The sequence below is a fragment of the Anoplophora glabripennis genome, unplaced genomic scaffold (genome assembly GCF_000390285.2).
Source record: "Anoplophora glabripennis isolate ALB-LARVAE unplaced genomic scaffold, Agla_2.0 scaffold365, whole genome shotgun sequence".
Classification (NCBI taxonomy): Eukaryota; Metazoa; Arthropoda; class Insecta; order Coleoptera; family Cerambycidae; genus Anoplophora; species Anoplophora glabripennis.
Genome location: NW_019416447.1, coordinates 408,145 through 429,307, shown reverse-complemented (window position 1 = coordinate 429,307; position 21,163 = coordinate 408,145). Strand labels below are relative to the sequence as shown.

Sequence of the window (21,163 nt, the reverse complement as noted above, 5' to 3'; positions counted from 1 at the left end):
AAACCTGATTCTTGTAGGTGTTAAAAATATGAATGATGTCATAAAAATAATTAATTGTTCTCCGTAATGTCTAGTCAAAACAATCTCGTACTGCGATAAAAAATTGCTGTGAGAAGAAAAACAAAAATATGAGAATCGTTTAGACACAGAATATTCAAATTTGACGTAATTTTGACTAATCAAGTAAGTGTATGTTTTTTCGTTATAAGTTAATATAACAAAATGGAGTAGACACAATTTTGTAGACATTCTGTATATCCAGTTATTTTATTCTTGCACAAGGATGTAAATTTTTGTCAAAATATTTTGTCTACCTAGTTTTCCCTTAAGTACAGTTACGTGCGGTTTTATTTCTCTCGTTATAAAAAAGATGGAAGCGTTTTCTCGATATATCGCGTTCTTCCGCGGGCCGTCGTCCTTGCGTTCGACAGGAAATATGATTGACAGCGGCGGTGCTGCCCTTTCCTTATTTAGCCACACGGTTTTCTGAACCGCGGTCTGCTACCCCACCGGAATAGAAATGAGATCTCGTTCATAAGGTAGTACGTTCTGAACGGGTTTTGGAATCATTGAGCTTCGGCTTCTGCTTTAATGACCCTGTGTAGTCTTTTTATCGGGAAAAAAATAATACCTAGAGGAATGAGGTTTCTTAGTCTGCTCGTTCAGTTCCACCAAGGAAAATGTAGATGTTTTCCACCAAGGAAAATGTAGTTGCTTTCCACCAAGAAAACTGTAGACGTTCACCAAGGAAATGCAGACTATTCCACTAAGGAAATTGTAGAAATTTTCTACCTAGTACTAGCTATGCCCTGTACAGATTTAGTTTCGTGCAACTCGCTCGGTTTCAAAAATACAATACCTATGTACGTTTTCAGCCACGAAATTTGAATAATTCTAAATATTTCGAATTTTCACCCCCAAGAACAGCGGTGACAACATTTTTAAAATTCTGGCGATGTTCCGCATGGTACTAGCACCTAGACGAATAACGATCAATAATACATAAGTCCTCGGTTAGCTCTTCAAAAACTATATACAGGGTGATTCAGAAAGACCTCCCGTAATTTCAAGGGGTGATAGTACGACAAAAAATAAGAATTTTTTGTCTTATGAACTATCTATCTATCTCCTCTTGTTTTCGAGGCACAGAGCGACAAAATAAAAATTTTTAAATAGAATTTTTACGAAAATTTCCAAACGGTGCGAAATATTTTTATGAAATTTGGTATTCCGGTGTTTTTAATTACGCCAAATACGCTGGTCTAATAATTTTTTTGGATATTTCTATTACATTTTAGGCTCTTAATTTTTTTACGGTTAGGTTTTTTACCATTCGGGCTCCAGTTTACTCCTCCATGTACAATTTTATTTTCTAGAAATAATGTCCTCTTGTTAGAACTTCCTAATGTGGACGGTTTTCGAGAAAAGAGGCTTTTAATTGAACTCTTACAATATACGGTGAAGAAAATATGTGACTTTTGTCAAAGTAGGCTTATGTCAAAACTTATTTGATGGATGTCTCATAAACAACGCATACATTCTCAGTAGTATTTTAAACTTTAACTTTATATCGAAATTTTAGTGATTGTTAGTGTCTATGGAGCTAAAAAATTTAGTCGCATATTTCAATTTCTTAAAAATTATTAGTCCGCTAGAAAGCCATTGAATTTATAAACTTTTATCTCTTGATATTTTTTCCGTAAAATGCAATAGCAAAATGTGATCGAATTCTATTTAAGGTACCTTTTTTTCGGCCTATTATGCCTTCACCTTTACAGACCTATAATGCGCTTCCTTAATCGCAACTACAAATCGCCCTTGTTGTTCTCATGCTAGACTCTGCGGGGGCGCTCCTCAGACAATGGAGGTCTTCTGAGGCTTTCCATTGTTACCGGCCTCTTCCAATGTTTCCACAGAAAACAATGACGGGTCAAATTTTTTTTTTACTAAAACAGGACATTATTGGTATCTGCTTTGTGTGTAACTTAATAAAATCTTATATCAATGAATCTATAATTTCACTGGATTTCGCTCCATTTCGAAGTTATAAATTCACATAGCGTTGCGGACTTTTTCAAATTCTATATTTTTTTTCGTCTACGTGAGATGCGGGTCACGTAAAATGAGTTACATTGAAACCCGAACGAGACCAGAATGTTCTTTATCGGGCAATAGTAACGAGAACCGATATATTTCCTCGAATAATATTCAAATGAGTTGGGAACGCATAACTCTCCTCAGTCGGCCCCTATCTCGTATGTCGGCACACTTGTATCCGAAATTTACATAAACTAATAAATTTTCGTCGGCAGTTCACGCAACCGCGACGCCGAACTGTGGTTCTATTGCCGTGGACGTTCCACCCATGCTCACTCATGGCTAAATAAGGATCCTAGTTCTGGCTTCGGTTTTCGCTGCCACTCCTCTCAATTTCTGTGAGTTTTAACGTGCTCGCGATCAGTTTGCGATTTGTTCATGCGTCTCATTCAACTATACTCCAAGCCCAAAATAGTAGGCTGTGACTAATTCTCCATGGGCGTATCATCATGGAGGTTTCAAAAAATTGTTACATGTAAAACGACAGATAAATATGTCGAATTTGGTAAAAACTAGACTTTCATTACAAATTTGCAGATCTGGTATATCCAAATATCCGACAGAGAAGCAGGTACATTTTTATTTATAGTGAAATATCTATTCAGCAATTCTATCCCCGTAGGAAAAGATGGCCTACTACCGTACACTTCTTTTGCTTTATGCAAAAAGTTTATGTTTACAATACAGTAACTAGGTCAAGTTCAGTGTGGTTATCTGCCCGGCCCTGGCGCAAACGTGTCTCACTTGCTCTCATCCACTGAAGATTGATTTACTTTGTTTTATTTCAAAATGCCTTATTAAAATAAAGGATTATCGAATATAATATTAATGTACTGGTAGTATGAATAGGATTTTATTATTACTTGTTTGTATGCGAATCGTTATCCCCAAAGACAACAAGTGAATCTCCTGGAAGAGCGCAAAACGTTGTTCAAAGACTGTGGGACACTGTTAGAGTGAAACCAGCGTATGAAGGTTGTGGACAAGAAATACTTCAATAGGGAGGAGGAAATTTTACACCTTGTCGAAACCTGAACCTCAGTACCCGCGATATTGTACGTGAAATGATTCTGTCCACGGCAATTTATCGTGATGCGAAATTCAAATTTGCCATATATTATATTTCAACTTTTTTGGTCCTCATAATATGTAATTTCTGATATGAAAAAAGGGTTCTTCATGCTTGTCTACTAATAAATGGTGTGACACATTTGCTACAAAACACCCTGTATATTAAACTATAGATACTTCCTTCATCGACGCGCCTATTCCCTGCCTGCTTACGCGGGATTTTCGAGAGAAAGGAAAGGTATCTGGTCCATTCCTAATTGGAAGAACTGTTGCGTTTATATGGCAAGGGAGCGCGGGATTTGTGTTGGTGTTACAAGGAGGTCGGACGTCGCGGATTGCCATGTTCGGCCGCTTCAATGACTTCAGTCAGTCCATTCCGATTGTCGCGGATAGACCGATCGCCTTCCGTCCTGTTTGGCGGAGTCCAGCAACAATTCGATCTGATCGCTCGCTGGCGATCGACGGTTTGAATTTCGGCGCGGGGTTGCAAGAGTTGAGTGTGTTCGTTGTTGGCGCGAATAGACTTTAACTGTTTTGTGATAATGGTGGTGTACAGAGGCGGCAGATTCATCGGACGCGCCTCCATATGGGATACTGATAGGTAGATAGGTGATTGATAGGGTAGAACTACTAAAGATTCATCTGAAAACAGAAAGTCATGTTAATCCATGAGTGTTGGTATCATTCTGGATAACAGTTTTGACACTAACCTTCTGTTGTATCAAATATTCGCGATTTATATGAAGGCGGATGTTTCATATTTTTTTGCAAATCCGTTTTCATCGAACACCAAAGCACCGCCCACCTTCTCTGGTTGTTGTGTGGGATGATGATAATTTATTGGCTTGGAACGGAGAAAACACTATATTTGAAGTTGTGAGATTCGGTGTTTTCGGTCAAGCTTAAGTGTTAGCAGGTCATTAATTATTTGCCTCATTGATTATCATTGTCACAGTTGCAACTCGTCAGACGGAAATGAAGCCGATGCATCACTGAAGATACCATGAGGATGTTGTAAATGCGACTAATTTTTAGTGAGAGACTAGCTATTAGGGCTACTGATTGAGACATTTAATGAATGATCTTGACGTACTTAACCAACTCCGAATTAGAGAAACGCACGGATTTTAACCAAGAAAATGCAGGAAATCGTATATAAATTTATTTTCGAAAGCGTTTTTTTTTGTAAAGAACTTAAAAAAAGGAAATCTCCAGATATCTTCGAAAAAAATGACGATAGTGAAACGATATCATTTGTACACAATACTCGAAATAAATATTAAATGTTCGTATATTCTACATTTATTATATTTTAAAAATAATAAAAGATAATTGCTTTCAAATAATTGGATTGCCATCATTCTTGAGGAAAATTTAACCAGCATACTCCATATCTGCGCCACTGGCTTGAGTTGCGACTTAATATTTTCATGTTGAATGTAATTTGTGTACACATATTCGCTTCAATGTATTTGTTATATTTGTTCAGAAAATATTTAATATTACATTTATTTTAAAAACTTCATCGCCCTGTATATAAAAATCGGCGAGGTTTCGAAAATAACTTAATTATTTTTCTTCCTTGATAACTTCCCAAATCACAGGTAAAATTCGAGACACTGATATTGAGCATTTTTAAATGAAGTTACACAAATACTTCTAGATAATCTTGGGTCAAAATATTATAATGTCCTATAGACATTTATTTGTTCAAAGTTGCTGCATTTGTGAGGTGTTTAAATTGAAATTAATTAATATATTTTCCAAACAGACGAAACTATTTAACCAATTGTCTTTATAGTCCAATTAAATGGTTTTTTAAATCGCAATTTTGGTTAACTTGCCTGAATTTTTGATATAAGTTAGTTTGAGGTATATAATAACAATAAATGACAGTAATTTTTTTTTCAACCCCCCGGCCAGGGGTGAAAAAAGATAAAATAAAGGGGTGTTCCAAGATAACTCAAAAGGGGTAGAGAAAAGGTTTCTTATAAAAGTTGTAGAGCATAAAATTCTACATAAAAATAGTATATTGACTTTTTCTTGTAGGTACTATTAAAATTAACAGAGTAAAGAAGACTAGAGGTTAAGGGATGATTTCAGAAATTTAAAAAATCGTAACAAGCAGAAAAATGAATGAATTTTATAATTTTTTTTTTCAATCTTCTCTAAAATATGTAAACTATCTTTTCAGAGAAATAGATAAGTATATTTTTTAATTCTAATAGAAATGTTATAACCATTTCATAACGAACGTGATTTTTTATCTTTGTCATAAAACAAAATTTTGAAAGAAATTTTTCATTATTTTAAATAATCAATAGAATGGCATAGAAAAAAAATGTTTTAGTGTTAAATAATAAAAAAAATTCTCTGAAAAGAACGTTTACATATTTCTAGAGTAGATTGGAAAAAATATATATAAAATTCATTTCTTTTCTGCTTGTTATGACCTTAACTTCTAGTCTTTCTAACTCTGTTAATTTTAATAATAATCGAAAAAGTCAATATATGATTTTTATGTAGAATTCTATGCTCTATCACTTTCATACGAAACTTTTTTTCTAACTCTTACCCCTTTTGAGTTATCTTGAAAAACCCTTCTTTTTTCCTTTTTTCGCGTCTGAAAAAAATTACTGTCGCTTATTGTTGTTATATATCTCAAACTGATTTATATAAAAAATTCATGCAAGTTGACCAAAATTGCGATTTAAAGGCCCATTTGACTATTAGTTTGACATGGGCTGTTACCACAAAATTTCAGATCAATACGTAGTACAATACGTATCGTACTAATATCATCACCAGACCCCAAAACAAATAATGTTAATGTAATGGCCATTGGCCAAAGCTACATGTGAGAAGGAGGAACATATTTTACAATTTTAGAAATTGTATATTTTTTATTATTCTGTTTATTATATAATTTAAGTGTACTTCTTTATAACATGGTGGAGTTTATTTATATCTGTATAATCTGTTTTCTGTTGTTCTTGAATTCATTGTGAATAAATTTAATTACTGTTGCATTATCTTTAGTTTTCCCTGAGAAACTAAAAAATCCCTTCGCTTTTATAGACTCAGAGAACAAAGAAAAATTTACTCCCTTTGACATGCTCAAGGTCCCAATTCTTTAAACCTATTTTTAAAAAGGGTAAGAGTGTATTCCCTTACTGACTTGTATGTGCTGAGCTGTAACTTTATGTGTTTACATAGAGTACCAAAGGTGTTTCATTGGTTTCACAAATGCTGACAAAAAAATAATTTTAATGTCTTGTCACGGGCAAATGATCAGTGGCTAATCCAATTATCCTGCTTTGACTTTTGACGCTAAGATTATTAGCATTTGCATTACAACCAGTATATTTGCTTTAACTACAAGTGTTTGCACTGTAAATTTCAATTTTAACATCCAGTCGATCCGCCTCATAAATTAAAGTTTTATTTAAATATTTTGTAGTAGGATGTTCTAAAAATATGGAAGTGTCAACTTGTTCTAAGGAAATCCCAGTCGTTTACTACTCTCAGCAACGGTTATTATTAAACGTATTACATTTTATGTATGCATTAAAACATATATAAAAGATAATTTTTGTTGCAATATGATAAGATTGATTTATAGGTAGATGACGTCGGTATTGGATTAAATGACATTTGAAGTATTTAAACCCATTTATATGTACATCTCGGTACACAGATCCCCGACAGTAGTATAATAGCCAATCAAATACGAGTGGACTATACAAAAGGAAATATTTTGTCGGCCTCAAGGCCAACTAGTAGTCACTTTATTTATCCGACTTATACCCAGCCCGTGTAATTTATGAATTATCAGCGTGAATGCTTAATAAATTCGTATTATGATAATATTGGTACCTGCTCGCATAAAATAATTTTTTTGTTTTCATTCTACTTTGGACGATACGATATTGCGGAGACCGTCAGTCTGGACCTGATGACCATGGGCTTGAGGATACCTATACACATTCGCCTAAGTGGTACTTTGTTAATTACGAATTCATGAGATGTTAATGCCCAATAAAAATGCGAACCTCAACTTTGTGAAGCTCCTTTGTGTAAATTGCTCGGCTCTTGTAATACAAATCGGTAGAACTGGTTTTGTCTCGATTCAGTTTTTCGATTTCATTGTCAAATCATATCTCTATTACTTTTGTAGGGAGCTCTAACTGGGTGGCTGTTTCAGGAAGGCAGACTATATTTTTCTCTAAAACTTTATTTTTCCATAAAGACATAAATCTTAACAACGCTTCTTTTCACACATGACAACACATAACCTCTTTTTTCCTAACTAAGCATAAGCCTAAGATAAGAAGTAAGAACTAAGAACACTGAACTCTTTACTCCAGATCTCCTCTTCTTCGTATTCGAATAAGTAAATCGCGCGGGATTTTTTAAATATTTGAAATGGGTTACTACAATATAATTAAAGTTTTTACCATTAATTACTCTGCATTGATTTAATATCTAATTTTTTTCTTTATAATTCAGCTGCTGATAATATTCTAGGGAACACTGACTATTTTTTTTTAAATTTATTTAATTAGAAATATTTGCGCGGGCATTTCTTATCTAAAATTCTCGGATACCGGAGTGCATTCGCTTTCCTAAAAGCTCTGTGTTCTCTCACTGCGTATACGAGTAAAAAAATTACAGCGCACCGCAAAAGATAAGAATCTATCTGACCGATAAACGTATTTCCCGTCACAATATATCACCAGTATAGGTTTGACTTCTTAAGTGTACCTTTTAACGCACCACTTCACATTCAACTAAGCATGTATATTTAAATGTAGAAAGAGGTGTGCTAAACGTCTACCAGGTGAGCGCTTGAAATTTTTACCGTTTTATTTCCATAGAAATGAGAATAATTTTTTATCAGTTTGCAGTGTTCGATCGACACCTACTCAAATGTTAATGTGTGTTCGCGTTTCCGTTTTAAAAAAATATATAGTTGGTTGGAAATAGAAAGCCTCTATTGTTAACAATACCTACGAACAGATTTTCGAGCTATAGGCTTTAAAAAAATTTAAAAAAAATAATGTAACAATTTTTGTTTTGAAATCATTTTAACAAAATTTGATGTATGCTTTTAATATGTCGGTAGATGTAAAATAAAAAAGTACTTGGGTAGGCATATCTTTAAAAAATAATAATAATAAATGATATCATTTTGTATAATGTTTCAAGCAAACTTTGTCTTCATATGCCCCATTGCATCCTCTTCATTTTTTATCCCTATACATCCTTTGCCGTTTCGCGACGTGAAGTTCTTAACAAGTGTATTTTTGTTTAAAATAATATCTTAATATGCTATGAGTGATAATTAAAAGAAATAACGAATTAATTATTTTTTGTTTGTAATATCGTGCAGGATAATATATATTTTTTTTCCATAAAAGCTTAAATTTTTTTAGTTTGTACTTACCAGCATTTTAAAAACATATAAGTACATACCAAATTCATTAAAGCAGTTTAGAAATTAATTTTACTTTGCAGTCTGTTCTGTTTTAGTTATATTTAGCAAGTACCTTCTCTTTAAAGGGCTCGTGAGTCGTTAATTTTCCACATTTTTCAATGCAATTCACGGGAATCGTAGTTTACGTCGTAAACTTTATTTTGCGAAAAATTCAAGTCTTAATGTTTATAAACAATTGCGCTACGATTTTTAAAAATAAAATTCTTATCTTGGCTCCTGTTGATCGTAGAGGGTGCTTTTTTCTTAAAAATTGTATTTTTTTGCCAGCTATCCATTGCATCTATTTTCCGTGAAGTAGCATAAATAGCAGCAATTTTATTCAAATTGTTTATAAGCGTTTTTTTAATGCACAATTTGAAAATGTTAATGTCAAAAAAATATTTGATATTTTTTAACAGGTTGCTTAATTACGTCTTTAAGATTAGAATGACGCTTTCAGAATCATGTTTGGTTGAAAATTAACGCCTGTACAGAGGCTTAAAGTTCATAACTTTTGGAGCCTCCAGCGCCCACTTTTGGCACACTTTTGAAGTATGACAAAACCCTCAACTTGTCATAGGTTTTATAAAATTTTAACAATAAATGCGATAGTTATAAACAAATTAAAAAATTGGCACTTTTCTTGTTTTTCGCAATAACTTTTTTGTTTATTAACCGATTTTAATTTAACAAGTCTCATTTTGTAGATAATTTTATTGCCTACAAGCTGTCTGCGAGTCACTTTTCGCTAAAATTGATGGTTTTCCCTTAAATTAAAAAAAAAGGTTTTCCGCTTTCCCTTAAATTAAAAAAAAAGTTAGCTAATAACATTTTTTGACTCACGAGATGAGAGATGTCTTGTATTATGTTCCTTTAGACAATTTTACAATAATATAGCGGATAGGAATTTTTTTGAGTTTCTCTTTAAGTATTTAAGAACAAACAACACGTGTTTTGTAAAATAGATACACTAATATGCTTAAAACTTACAAAAAAACAAAAAAGAATATTCTTAAATTTAAATACAGTAAAAATTTAACATTAGCCGTGTGATTCCTAATGCTCTTGCTCGGAAGGAATAGCCTGATACGCAGGTGAGCTGTTGTTGATATGTTATCGCTGACATCATTAGCGTATTTTCTCTTGTTTTGTTTAATCTTGGCATTTTCTAGTTCTACTAAGTATTGTTATTGTTTTTCTAAGCATTGTACTGTGTCAGTGTGTTTATAGAGTGTTTTTTTCTTCAAGTGGTTTATTATGGACATACTCTTAACCATAATCAAACTTTCCTTGAATGATATCCTGTTGCGAGGCTACCTCGCTTACATAAAACTATCTTTAATCGACATGCTCTGTAACATTGATATAATTTTAATTTATTAATTACTATAAAAGTCAATATTGTTCTAAAATTCTAGAATTCTATTAGTTTGTCACTTGGGGTTTGAAGCTTCTTAAATATTTCTAATATTGCCAGAATACCGCAATATTTAAGGTCATGACAAAGAAGACATTTTTTTGGCGGTTATATCCAAAGTACATAAGGTTGAATCAATCTAGTAAAAATATTGAGAATATCTTCATGACACTGTGCACTACTAAAAAGGTCTGTTTCTTAAAAATAACTCCATCTTATAATTAAGCCATATATGACGGAAAAATGTATGAAAATATTAAATAAACAGTAACTTACTTAACAAAAAGTAGGAATATATATTGAGGACTGCTGTAGCCAAGGCAGAAGTCGTGATTTTACACGAATAACATCACATTACAGTAAATGTTTAATGTTTCGACCATGTTCTCTAAGTATTACAAATCTTACATCACGTGAGAAATTATTCATGAACTTTATTTCTGCCACCACAGAATTTTGTCCACATTCACCGTATGTCAATGGCAAACACTAACTATTAATAACTGTGACACTATTACTATGATTTTACTCAGACTAGATCAAAACATTAGAGATTTTTAAATACAAAGAAACAACCGATTTTAATGCAAACAGTAGATGTACTGTTGTACTATGTTATTTACTCTTGTCAAAAATATGTAGTGAAATAACGTAATCATTCAAAGACATATTTTATATTTTTGTTGTTGCCTCATCACCTTTGACAAAGGTAAACATGTAAAAACAGGTACTACAAAGGGATCTTTTTGTTTGTATGAATAGAGTAGATGTGAATCATTTTTTTTAACAAACCAATATTTGCTCTTTTTACTAAATATGATTTTTTGAAACATTTATTCAGTTATCGGTTCTTGTATATTTTTATTCTGTTTTAAAAATATTGCGCTAATTCGAATGGTAGAATACATGTTTAAAAATAAAAAAATTGTAATCAGAATAAGTACGCATATGTTAAAAAAACAAATCAAAATATATGTGCTATTTTGAATTTTGCACTTTCTTACATTTTCTCGTTTTCTTGTAGGTCAGCGCTGCAAAATCTGCACAAGGTGAGCGCCAAGGCCCGCGAGCAGAACTACTTCCAGGGCGGGATGACCCACGGTTGGGTCGACTACTACGAGGACAGGATCGAGTCGGAACGGTCCTGTCTGAACGAATGGCACGCCATGGACAACCTCGAGTCCAGAAGACCGCCCTCTCCGGATTCCATTCGCACGAAGCCCACTGAGAGGGAGGAGACGGAAAAGGTCATCAGGAGCACCCTCAAGGAGATCATGATGTCGGTGGACTTGGACGAGGTCACTAGTAAATTTATAAGGGGTAGGCTCGAAGACGAGCTCGACATGGACCTTGGGGAGTACAAGTCTTTCATTGACCAGGAGATGTTGGTTATCCTCGGCCAGATGGACGCTCCGACGGAAATTTTCGAACACGTCTATCTGGGTTCGGAGTGGAACGCTTCCAATTACGAGGAATTGCAGAAAAATAGGTAGGTGATTCGTCAGTTTACTAAGTTTTGGACTAAGATTATTTATTTCGTAATTGCGTATGTTGTTCTGAGTTGTCTAAAATAGTAAAGACATTTTTAAACATAAAAAAATTGATGCTGATATAGAACGAAAATATTTATTTAACAGAATTCCAAATTAACTTCAAATATATGGTTTAAAACAATAAGTGTCAAAATTTTATAATACAGCTAAAATTGGTAAAATTAATAACAAAATTATAGGTTATAACTAAAATTTGTACTATTGAATATATATTAAATGCCGTTAAAACTTAACAAAATTGACCAGTAAATTAAAACCAGTTCTCTTGTTTTTGATTTTGTGACCAATTTATTGAAGCTAAAAAATTTACCAAAACTGAAAACTAAAATAAACGCAATAAAATGAAGCGGTAACATATTTTGCCATTCTGGTTTTGCTGAAATATGCGTGGGTCGTCATATCACATCAGGTGGATCGATATTATGGAGTAATGTCATCGACGCTGAGATTCACAAACAAAAATATTAAAAATTACTAAAAAAATCACCAAAACCGGTTAAATTAAAACCTTTCTTGTGTCTCCAAATTCTTAGTCAATTTTTTCGAAAATTTGTGAATGTAAAACAAATATTGCAACAATCATTACTTTTTTTTTTGATTGCCTCAAATGATGCTTTAGACATTTGAAACCTGAACTCACCAAGTTGAGAAAAATGCACTGATAACCACCGCTTACGGAAACTGTGAGCGATATTAAAGGCACTGTCACTAAAGTAGCGTTTCTGTTCCAGGATTGGTTACATCTTAAATGTCTCCAAAGAAATCGATAATTTCTTCCCTGGCGCATTTGACTATTTGAATGTGAGGGTGTACGACGATGAAACAACCGACCTATTGAAACACTGGGACAACACATACAAATACATCACAAAAGCCAAAGATACGGGCTCCAAGGTGCTGGTACACTGTAAGATGGGGGTCAGCAGATCGGCGTCGGTGGTGATCGCTTACGCCATGAAGGCGTACAGTTGGGATTTCGACACGGCCCTGAACCACGTCAAGGACAAGAGATCCTGTATAAAACCGAACATGAGTTTTTTGTCGCAGCTGGAAACTTACCAGGGGATATTGGACGCGATGAAGAACAAGGAAAAATTGCAGAGATCAAAGTCTGAAACTAACCTTAAATCGCCTGGCTCGAAGAGCGAAAAGGTCCTAGCGGGCAGCGAACCCACCCCCGTGATTCAAGCTCTGACGAAATCGTACGATCTGGAAGCCACGATGTCGGGCCAGGATCTGCGGCATTTGGGTGCGCGGCCCAAATCTTGGTCGCCGGATAACATCACGGCGAGGGAGCTGGTTATCGGAGTTAAATCTTCTCCGGTTTCGGTGTCGTTGGAGGACGTGAGCCAGAAATCCTCTTCGAAGGAATCCGTGAGGAGCCTGCAGTATCATGTGGAAATGAAAAGCACGCTCGCCAGACACGTGCTGATGCCCTGTGATAACGGAGAGTCTTACAGCGTTTCTCCAAACCAAATCGTTCACTTACCCGGCCACGACTTGGCCTCTACCGGCAAGGAGGAGAAGAAGACATTAGTTTTAGACCTCTCCACGAGGTTCGAGAAGACGGACCAAAAAAACGAGGTGGAAGCGAGCGACGATAGTTCCTGTAATATTAGTGAGACGGACGATAAACTGCAGACGGACGACGTGAAAAAGGAGACGTGGGACCCCGGGGAGGCGAAGCAAGCGAGCAAAGTGTCTTACTGTGGCAGTACAAGCGATTTCTGTGATTTAAAAACCGATAGTATAAGTGAAAGCCAGACTGTGTGGACGTCCTCGACAACAGTGAAAACTGAATGTGCTGTGCCCCTTAGCTGTAGTAATAGTTTAGTGAAAATCCCCGATTCCCTGCAACAGACTGTCCGAGCGAAAACCGTGACGTTACGTAAAGACAGTGACCCGTTCTCGAACCAGCTCGACCGAGTTTTTGACCGCGAGGAGAAGAAGCAGCAGAGACTGTCCACGATACCGATCGTGCCTCCCGAGCTCTCTAACGAGGAGAAGGACGTCAGGGAGTGCCCGTCGCGACAGAATTCGTGGAGTTCGTATGACTCGGCGGTAGTGTTGGGGTTCCCGAATGAAACAGAACTGTCTCGCCAAAGTTCGTGGGGCTCCGGGGATACGCGCACCTTACCCAGCAGGAACAGTTCGTGGGGCTCGTACGACACAAGACGCCGTGGTCCGGTTCACTACGTGAACGAGAAAGGCGAGAAAGTATTACACAGCAACAGCGAGCTGTTTGAAAATAGCTCGTCGGGGATGTTCCCCTACGACAAGGAAGACATCCCGTGGCATCCGGGAACCGTTAAAAGGACGAAACAGAAGATCGAGGAGAGCTCGTCCCGGAAGCCCAGCGGCGGCGATAGTCTAGCGAGCAGTTGTATTTCCTTAGCGAAAACTCCTAGTTCCGAAACGCTACTGTTTGATTTCCTCGCGGATAAGGAGGGAAACGTCGAAGAGGCTTTGATTGAATCGGCGTCCACGAATAGCGATAATGTTGTTTCGAGTGCCATATCCGAGAAGATAGACATTCCCGGTGACGATCACAAGCCGACTAATCTGTCGAGACTGTCGATTAGCGCGCCGGAATCTTCCTCCATCGAATTAATACCCCAGGAGTGCTCCCTGTCCCGATCGGCATCGAACGTGTCTTCGATGGGAAAGCTACCGAAGGACGGTTCGAGTTCGGTGATTTGTACGGCGCAGTGCTCGTCCGTCAAGCAGCACAGGACCTTGCTGGAGAATCTGCACAACTTGGAGCACTCGCAGTACATGACGAAGAAATCTGAGGATCTGTTTGACAGTTCGAACCACTCGGGGAAGGTTATGAACTTGAAGAAGGAGTTCGAAGCCAAGTCCAGCATAAACCTGGAGCAAGTGAACGCGAGTAACGCGGAAACGAGCGATTCGTCGAAAACGGCTAAAACGAAAGTCAGCAGCCTGCCGTCGTCCCCTATAAGCGTCCACCAGACCAAGGAGAAAAAGGAAGAGAAAGGCGACGACTTGAATTTGAAGAATTTAATAGGCATCTTCGAGACCAACAGAGAGGACGTCCAGGTTAACCTCAGACAGAAATTCAACGCCTCCAACAAGCCTCTGGCGCAAATCCGCAACGCCAGGTACTCTTGCATCGAGGTGTCGGAGAAGCCCGTCCGGATAACGCAGACGCCGTTGATCTCCAATCTCAACAGGAACGGTTCGGCCTTGGACAAGAACGAGGGCGAGTCCAAGAGGCCTCCCATATCGCCGATCTCGAGGTACAATTCGCCCAGTTCGGTGCTGTCGGCGACGGTCATCGCCACGGCGGCCAGGAAGCAACAGCAGTACGGGAAGAGCCACCCGCTGTCCAAGTTGAACATCAAGCCGAGACACAACAACCCCGTTTATAACACTATGTAATGCTCAAATTACAGAGAAGGCTGTGACTGCACTATTTTCTTTTTTTTTTTACTACGCAGATTAGAGTTTAATGTTTGTTTAGGATAATCGAGCTTATTTTGTAACAATTTTTAGGTTCTTTTTTTTTGTAACAGTTTCGTTATTGCATATCATTGGTTTTTATTTATTCTTGTGTACGACTCCGTGGATATATTGCTCGGTTTGAGCGCTCATATGTTTAAAATCGATTCAGATGAAGGGAATATAAATTGACGTTCGTGATGTATTGGGTATGTTTTCCTGTTCGTTAACGGTAGAATCAATCGGGAAAATCTCAAAGAGTTTAGACGTCGAAACGGTTTAACTCGCTTATGGTACCGTCTATATTAAAGACACGTTACGTTATAACATTTTTTTTAACGGAATTTGGGCATTGCTTCTAATATTTTACTCTCTTGGTCTTTTACAATGAAAGGGATTTTTATATATTTGTGTAGTTGTACAATCGGCCAGAACTTGGGTATGAGAACACTAGATGGCGACACTTCCAAAAATTGCCTCTTCCCATCAAAATTTTGACAGTCGTCAAAATCGTTTTTTTTTAAATAAATTTGGTTTTTTCATACATTTGTTGCTCGGTTAAGAGCAAATATGCAACCAACAATACATTTTTATAGATTTTATTACACAGTTCGTCTAAATATAAATTAATGCACAAACGACATACTTTGCTCCGTTCAAACACAGATTTTCTATAAAATGGAGTTAGTTTGAAACTCAAATTACGTTTTATTGTAAGGAAATTTGTAATTTGCCGCTTTTGAACAAGGAAATTACAAATTTCTTTACACCAAAGTGTAATTTCTGTTTCAAACCAAGTCCAGTTTATAGGAAATCTGCTTTAGAATGGAGGAAAGTTTGTCATTTGTGCATTAGTTCATATTTAGACAAACTGTGTAATAAAATCTATAAAAATGTATTGCTGGTTGCCTATCTGCTATAGAACCCTCTTATCCGAATAATCTGCTAATTGCACAAACCTAGAAACGTTCTAGATTTGTGAATTCCATCGTAAAAGAAACTGCTTCTGCCTCAAAAGTTAACATTCCCTGCGGCGAGTTGTAAAAACTTAACGTTTGTCCTCACTACAACCAAGGATGGCAGATATTTCTTGGTAGTGTCGCCATCTAGGATTTTCATTCGTAAGTTTGGCACGTTTTACAGATTTTCAAATTAAAAAAAAAGCATTTTATCCCAAATTGACAACTGACTGAACTTAAGAACGAGAACACTAGATGGCGACGTTTTCAAAAAATCCTATAACTCGTAACGGTGGGAGAGTCGCCATCTGGTATTCATTCTAAAGTTTAGCTGGTTGTTTAACTGTAAATACTGGGTGTCTCCAAAAGACCGGACAGTTTTAAATGAAAGCTGTAGGATATCAAGAAATCAATATGCTGGTGACCTTGGATTTAACCTTGCCCTTACGTTTCAAGGTCAAACCAAGGTCAACTTGAAAATATTACTGTTTTATGCAAACAATTGATAAAGTGACAGATTTTACATCCGGAGACAGAAAATATTTTCCGTATGTCCTTATAGGCCATTTGAAGGTCAAACTCATTTTTCTCTGAATAACCCGACAAGATCGAATTGTGAAGGAAATAGTTTGAAGCAAAATTTGCAGGATTGATAAATTAGGTGGCGACTTTCGATTTAACCTTCATCACAAGTTTCAAGGTCAAGCTTAATATGAAATACAGCAACCGGTACTGTGCTAATTTTTGTGTTGCAATCTGGGAATAAGAATTTTCCATGTTCAAGGTCACCATCTAATTGTCATTCAAAATCCTACAAATTTTGCTTGAAACCGAGAAAAATTAGAGTTTGACCTTCAAATGGCCGGCAAGGTCATACTGGAAAAATTTTCCCCATATTCAGATGTGGAATTTGGCCCTCTATCGTTTATTGATATAAAAGACAGGCCAGTCCTATCAGTTTTAAATAAAAGCTGTAGAATATCAAGAAATCAATATGCTGGAGACCTTGGATTTAACTTTGGCCTTAAGTGTCAAGGTCAACTTGAAAATATTATTGTTTTACGCAAACAATCGATATAGTGACAAATTTTACATCCAGTCAGAAAATTTTTCCCGTATGTCCTTACCAACAATATCCAACTGTGAAGAAAAATGTTTCAAGCTAAATTTGAAGGATTGATAAATTAGATAGCGACCTTCGATTTCACCTTCATCACAAGTTTCAAGGTCAAACTTAATATGAAATACAGTAACCAGTACTGTGCTAAATTTTATGTTGCAATTTCGGAATAAAGAATTTTCCATGTGCAAGGTCATCTATCATTCAAAATCCTATAAATTTTGCTTGAAACTGAGAAAAATTAGTTTGACCTTCGAATGGCCTGCAAGGTCATACTGGTAAAATTTTCCCCATATTCAGATGTAGAATTTGGCCCTCTATTGTTTATTGGCATAAAAGACAGGATAGTCCTATTAGTTTTAAATAAAAGCTGTAAGATATCAAGAAATCAACATGGTGGTGACCTTGGATTTAACCTTGGCCTTAAGTTTCAAGGTCAAACCAAGGTCAACTTGAAAATACTAGTTTTATGCAAACAATCGATACAGTGACATATTTTTACATCCAGTCAGAAAATTTTTCCCATATGTCCTTACCGGCTATTTGAAGGTCAAACTCGGTTTTCTCTGAACAATCCAACAATATTGAACTGTGAAAAAAAATTTTTCAAGCAAAATTTGGAGGATTGGTAAATTAGATGGCGACCTTCGATTTAACCTTCATCACGAGTTTCAAGGTCAAACTTAATATGAAATACAGCAACCGATACTCTGCTAAATTTTAGCAGATCTAGGAATAAAGAATTTTCCATGTCCAAGGTCACCATCTCATTGTCATTAAAATTCCTACAAATTTTGCTTGAAACCGAGAATAATTAGTTTGACCTTCAAATGGCCCACAAGGTCATACTGAAAAAATTTTCCCCATATTCAGATGTGGAATTTGGCCCCCTATCGTTTACTGGGATAAAAGGTGATCTATTTGATATTTTCAAGTCGACCTTGAAATTTTGAGAAATTATCAAGGGTTCGGATTTTTTGGGACACCCTGTATATAAAATAAATAGTAGGGTTGTCTATGAAGGTGTAGGTGAAGGTGAATCAAATTCATAACTATATAAGGACTTGTAATTTTAAGTTTAATTTAAAAAAATTAAACTTCCAAATTTGCGATTTCTATGACCATGGTATTTTTATTTGGACAATAAATGTGTCATTAATATAGACAGTGTCGCAAAAACTCATCGTAACAAACTAAAACCTGGATTAATTGCGTTGAAGACATCTAAATCGTTTCGAGATTTTCGCATCGATTTTATTGTATCGCGACTAAGTGTATTGTAAATATTTCACAAAGGCTTTAAGCAGTTATACTGAAGAATAGTGCAAAATAAAATATAAGTAAAATGAAAAAAAATTAAAGAAAAACTAATGTAAGTGTTGCTTCCTGTAAATACGCCTATGTATTTTTTGAACTTGTTAAACTTGTAAATTTTTTATTGGTCTTTACAAACTGCTTTTAACTTATTGTGATTTTCTCTAAACGGATATCAGAAGCAACAGTTAATTTTCTCAACATCTCTTACTGCCAAAATGTTAAACTGTGGACCACTTTAACAATAAGTATAAATCATTGGGAAAAAAAACGATGAGCAGGGGAGATCGGTTTGCTTTTATTTCACTCTAGTAATTTTATAACGTCTCCAAAATTAGAATTATTTTATTTTTCACGGCTAAAAATAGTTAATAATTTCAGAAGTCAGTTTTTTCATTCAAAATTTTAAAGTCGTAATCTGCAAAGTTACTAGATGAAAACACTTGGTCCTTTACGTAATTTTTCCGAAACTAATAGACTTGGCTGTCGAGAAATCTAGTCCTGTGTGTTGTTGCAGAATGAGAAAATACAGCCTGTGAGCTCAAATTGAGTTGCTGTTGTTGAGGTTAGTTAAGAATCGCACCGTGTCTGGGCGATGTATTTTTAATGATTATGCCTGTCGATCGGCGCAACTTGAAGGAAACCTAAGAATTCCAAAAATGGCTCGTATACAGCGGAAGCGCAAATTAACTTCAAATGTTTATTTACCGAGACAACCAGTCGGACTTAGGATTGAACATGCTAGATGGTGCCACTTCCAAAAGATCTCTATCTCGTTGCTGGGAGAGCCACCATCAAGTATTTTCTTTTCTAAATTTGATCGGTAGGCCTTGTTGCACTCTTGCAGTTTTCTGATTCCACCGATTCGGATATTTGTTCCTTGAGCGCGTTTTTTGATTTCCTAGGTTCGTACAGTATTTCTGGCTGGTCGAAATGTCTGAAATTGTCACGTGAGCGCGTTTTATGAGCTTGCATGTAAATTTTGGATGTATATATTTTTTTATAAGATCTTAAAGTGTCTAGAATAGTACTTTAAGTTAATATACTGTCCTTATTGCTTTTGTGTGTAATTGTGTGATAGTAAGTTTTTTTTTGTACTATAGATGTAAAATATGATGTATCGCTTACGAAAATTGTTCTCATACGCAAACAAAATAAAAAGCGATTGTTTAATACGAATTTTTTTTGTTTCACTTCCACGATACATCCCGAGAAAAGTGGTGAGTGTCTAAGTGTTTATGTGAGGGGGACTTTTTCCCTGACAATGAAACAAAACCTTGAAGATCATTTCAAGGTCAAATGTGATTTTTCAAATGGGACCCTATACATTTGACCCCAAAAATTAAAAGAGCGGAAAATTTCACATTCAGATACGACCTTGAGTGACAAGGTCAAATTAACAAAAGTACAGGAATGGCAGAATAACTTGGCGGGAGAGTATTTTAGAGAAAAACTTTGATCTTGAAATGACCTTCAAGGTCAAGTTCAATGTCAAGGTCACCATCGGATAGCCAGGGAGAAATCCTGAAATATTGTATTTAACATTTTTCTCTAAAATGCTCTTCTGCCGTTCCTGTACTTTCGTTAGTTTGACATTGTGGGGACACCAAGGCTAAAAGGAAGGGGTCACCCAAGATCATATCTGACCTTGAAATGATCTTCAAAGTCAGAGTCAAAGTCACCATCGGATAGCCAGGGAGAAATCCTGAAACCTTTGTATTTAACATTTTTCTCTAAAATGCTCTTCTGCCGAGTTATTCTGCCGTTCCGGTACTTTTGCTATACCCTGTATATATAAAAACAAAATTCCAATAGACAAAAATTATTTTATCAAGAAATATTTATTTTAATAGAAATTGAAAAATATTCTAGCACAAAAAAAGCAAATTAATATAAAGAAACATTCGATAACAACAACAAAATATCAAAAAATTTACACTGCTTTTTACTAGTGTAACAAAAATGTCAAATGAAAACTATTTTCAGAAGAAAAAAACTAATTCGCTGTTGTAACAGCCGTATTTTATTCCAAATTAAAATCGCTATTTACCTTCAAAAATGAAAGTAGCCAGTGGCAAGTCGTAACACCCTATTTAAAAATTGTTGTGGGTTAAAGTGCCTTCCTTAAAAAAACGACTCATTCAAATTTCCTGACATTTTGAGAGCCATATCGCTCTCCTTCAGCAGAAACTGTAAATCTAAAGATTTAAGTCCTCTGGCCTCTGTTGGCCGTCTACAGGCCTTTTCTGGAAAGTGACATGTACTTGTTCTCGTGCCAAGCTCTGTGGGGGGCGGACCTGCTATCAAAATACTTTAGGTCCACCCTGACGTTGGTTTTGGTGGTGGGGAAAAAACATTGCAACTTTTTTGTCAACAGTTTTTTTCGATATTCACAAAATTGAAAAATCTTATGTTTGGTTTTGTTACAAAAGGAAGGTGCTTTTGTTGGACGTCAAAAGGTTGTACTGTTTTCAAGTAAAATCGATATTAAAAGTGTAAGTCACCACAATAAAAACTAATAGGAAGCAGCACTTTTTTCTTATTTTTTATGAAGAATCTAGTGAATTTATACGGTTACCACGCCACGTTAATAATGGATAAAAAATTACAAAACGACTTTATGTGCGAAAATACTATTTGGAAAAATGTATTTACAAGTCCAAGGAGCAAATTCACAACAACACGTTCATCCAC

General features: G+C 35.8%; 1 protein-coding gene across 3 annotated transcripts in view; it reads left to right on the top strand.

The window, feature by feature from the left end:
• The window catches only part of LOC108913297 (protein phosphatase Slingshot), a 91,657-nt gene extending 72,009 nt beyond the window's left edge, over window positions 1–19,648 (top strand). For 2 of the 3 annotated variants that reach the window (XM_018718821.2, XM_018718822.2), the window contains exons 5-6: window positions 11,086–11,550; window positions 12,346–19,648. In XM_018718821.2, the coding sequence (XP_018574337.1) occupies window positions 11,086–11,550; window positions 12,346–15,016 (3,136 nt within the window). In that variant the 3' untranslated portion in view covers window positions 15,017–19,648. Of the gene's footprint in view, window positions 1–3,560; window positions 3,770–11,085; window positions 11,551–12,345 lie in introns of those variants that run through there. The other variant, XM_018718823.2, reaches the window with a different exon arrangement.
• The last annotated feature ends 1,515 nt before the right edge of the window (window positions 19,649–21,163 follow it).